At 40.6% G+C, this 3646-nt stretch overlaps 1 protein-coding gene across 1 annotated transcript in view; it reads left to right on the plus strand.

Moving 5' to 3' along the window:
* LOC106511163 (zinc finger protein 664) overlaps nucleotides 1-3100 on the plus strand; it is a gene marked incomplete at its 5' end in the record, with an annotated part of 13614 nt that extends 10514 nt beyond the window's left edge. The window contains 1 exon segment of the mRNA XM_013999911.1: nucleotides 1336-3100. Coding sequence (XP_013855365.1) covers nucleotides 1400-2821 — 1422 coding nt within the window. The 3' untranslated portion in view covers nucleotides 2822-3100.
* Nucleotides 3101-3646: the final 546 nt, after the last annotated feature.

The raw sequence follows: 3646 nt of genomic DNA on the forward strand, positions 1-3646 counted from the left end.
CCTCTGAAGGCCAAGTGAAGAAGATGATTGTAGGAACTGGCTTGCTTTCTGAACTTCTGTAATTAGAAAAGCCAAAACACTACATTAATTAAAAATTCTTCAAACCCTCATGATTCTGGAAAGCTGGAAATTCCCTTAGCTGAAGATCTTGGTTCAATGACGCCAACAGAACCACATCATCTGCAAATAACAGATGTCAGATATGACTGATGTCAATATGATGAATAGTTGATGCAGATGCTCTAATCATCAAAGTGTTAAGTGCTTTAAACAGGTTTTCTTTTTTTTTTTAGACAACGTACTGCTTGAAAGACAAAATATCTGTATTTTGGTTCAAACTGTTGGACAGGGACACATGCCCTGTGTATATTGAGAGAGAAAAGCCTAGAGCAGGGGTTCTCAAAAGTTTTGGGTCTGGGGACCCCTTACAAGGGTAAAACATTTCCAGGGACCCCCTTATAAACCCCCACGCTGTTTTAAAAATAGTTTACTGTCATTTTACCTCACTAAGGCCATGACAATATTATCTTTAGTTTGGTTTAGTATGTTTGTTCTACTACTGTATTGTTCTCCATGCGCATTTTTTAAATAAAAATCAAATGAACAATTTATTGAAAATTTTTGAGGACCCTCAAGGTATGACTCGTGGACCCCTGGGGGTCCTGGGACCCCAGTTTCAGAACCTCTGGCCTAGAGAATCTAGTGACGTAAACACGGAAGCCTTTTCCGGGGAGACATGGCTTCCATCCCGTACTCGAGTCCTTATCTGTCTTGACATTCATGTCTTCATTTTTGTCATTTGTATCTGAGAAAACAACATGAAAACTCAGAACTAAAGGTGATCATTTATTTTGGTTGCACCATTTCTTTTATACCTTTAGTTCAATTTACATTGTATTCAGAAACTGTTCCAAACTATTACTTGAGCAATATAATGTAGTATCATCAGCAAATAAAGTAAATGTTAATAACTTAGATACATTGCAAAGATCCTTTATGTAAAGTAAAAAATGTTTAGGACCCAGCTTTGGATTCTTCTTCATTGAGTATTCATTGCTTATGAAACTAGTTCCCGGCAGTTTTATGATCTCACACTTTAGTGAGTCTGAATTAGTCTGATTTCAAAAGAGTGAATAAAGTATTTATCAGCAAAGCTGATGTGGTGMCCCACCAGGTAAACAGTGTAGCAGAGTTTTTCCCCTCGTCGCTACAGTTATAAACCCATAAAGTCCATCAGCTTCTGCTGAGTCATGGTCTTCAGCTGTCCAGCTGAAAATTTGAGTAATGCTGTCCATACAAGAAACATTTATTATTTTTATTCTCTTGTTTTTGCAGCTCTGTTGAAGGTGTAGACAGAAGAAGAAGAGGAAAAAGAAGAAGRAATCCATTGAACAGCTCAATGTTACAAGAACAGGACCTGGAAACAGACGAGGAGGACATGGACTCCTGCAACGACACAGCATTTGTTCCAAACTTTGAACATCAGACACCTGAAAAAACAAGAAGAAGGAAGTACAAGAAGAGGACAGGGAAGACAGAAATATGTAGAGTGTCTTGTAAAATATGTGGAGCCTGGTACTTAAAGCTGGGATCTTTGATCAGACATGTTTGGACTCACATGGACGAGAAGCAGGATGTTTGTGGCATCTGTGGAGAGAAATCTGAATCTGARGAAAAGTTAAAGGAACATCTAAAAAAACACCAAGAGATTCACAGATGTTCTGACTGTGGGAAGACTTTTGTCTCTGAAATTAGTCTGAAGGGACACATGATGAAACATACAGGAACCAGTCGATTTAAATGTAACATTTGTAACAAAACTTTCATTACAAAGAATTCTCTAAAAGTTCACCGATGGGTTCATGAGGAACATAAACCTCATAAATGTGATGTTTGTATGAAAACGTTTGGTTTGGAGTCACAACTTAAAGCTCACATGAAGATCCACACCAAGGAGAGAAAATACAACTGCAACATCTGTGAGAGATCTTTTGATAGTCGCAGCACGATGACCGTACACCGAGCCGTCCACTTTGAGGAACGGCGCCTGGTCTGTAAAGTCTGTGGGAAACGGTTTAAATTTCACAGCTGTCTGAGGACTCACATGAACACCCACACAGTCAGAGAYCGACYTTTCCTCTGCCACATCTGCTCAAAGACATTCCGGTCAGCCTCAGAGTTATCATTGCACCTGAAGACCCACAGTGGAGAGAGACCGTTTGTCTGCGATGTGTGCGGTAAAAGATTTTTGTTCAGTGGACACTTAAAAGCACACATGACGATCCACAGCAATGAGACACCGTACAAATGCTCTGAGTGTGGACGCCTCTTCAAACTCAAGAACAGGCTAAAAGAACACATGTTCCTCCACTCAGGAGTCAAAAACTTTGTCTGTAGGGTCTGTGGGCAAGCCTGCTCTCGACGCGAACACCTGCAGGTCCACATGAGGACCCACAGCGGAGAGAAACCCTACAAGTGCACCCTCTGTGACAAAGCCTTCACCCAGAGCCACTGTCTGAAGACACACATGAAGAGCCACCAGACTGAAGAAAACCCAGTTCTTGATACTCAGACCAAAGAAAACCCAGTCCCTGATACCAAGATTGAAGAAAACCCAGTCCCTGATACCAAGATTGAAGAAAACCCAGTCCCTGATACCAAGATTGAAGAAAACCCAGTCCCTGATACCAAGATTGAAGAAAACCCAGTCCCAGGTCCATCTGAGTCCTTCATTACTCTGTATGTTGAACCTCCACAATGGACTCCTTTYGATGAGGAGCAACAACAACAACTGTTCGCTGAGCTCGTCTCAGACGGCTGAGCTCCTCACACTGAGTCTGTTACAAACTTCTACTTCTTTATTCGTCAACGACCGATACTTACAGAAACAGAGAGCGGACGTTTGCTGCATATAATATTTCCGTTGTTTTTCTTACGTCGTTATCACGAAATATCGAATGGTTTCTCAAGATAACAAGTTAACATTCCAATGGTTTTCTCGATAATGATTGATTTTCTTCTAGTGCATCCCCTCAGCTGGTTATCCRCATATGAAGTTTAACATTTATTCACCAATAAAGTTAATGATATCAGAAGATCACTTGAGTGTTAATGCCYGTTGAGCTACAGTCAGACCAGCCACCTCCCTTAAATGTTGAAGACTGATATGAAAGTTATTTGTGCAAGAAAAACAAATTTCASCCTGTGTTATGAAACAAAGAACTAGGTTGCCTTCAAGCCCAGATCACCCTTGCAAAAGAGATCTGCGATCTCAATGGGATTTGCCTGGATAAAAAAACGGTATTTAACAAGGCAAATAGCATATTTGAACCACTGCCTTAAATTTGAAGTCAATTCTCTCCAAATTGAGAACCAAACTGCAGTTGTTGCGACACGTGAATATTGCCTTTTTGTTCAAAATGACCGACTTTGTATGTTTTACAATGTGGTGTCAGGAGACTTTTGTAGGTCCTGAATCGATGCACAAGTGCACCAAATTTTATGGGTGTATGTGATAGTAGTCAGGGGAGCTACAATCAAGGTGACACTAAAGAGCCAACCAGCACATCTGGCTCTTTGTGCCTGCCTATATTTACACAAGTTGTAAATGTGTACCAAGTTTCAAGAACTCAGCTCTCTACAGTAT

This window comes from Austrofundulus limnaeus, unplaced genomic scaffold (assembly GCF_001266775.1).
Source record: "Austrofundulus limnaeus strain Quisiro unplaced genomic scaffold, Austrofundulus_limnaeus-1.0 Scaffold2559, whole genome shotgun sequence".
In the NCBI taxonomy this organism is placed as follows: domain Eukaryota; kingdom Metazoa; phylum Chordata; class Actinopteri; order Cyprinodontiformes; family Rivulidae; genus Austrofundulus; species Austrofundulus limnaeus.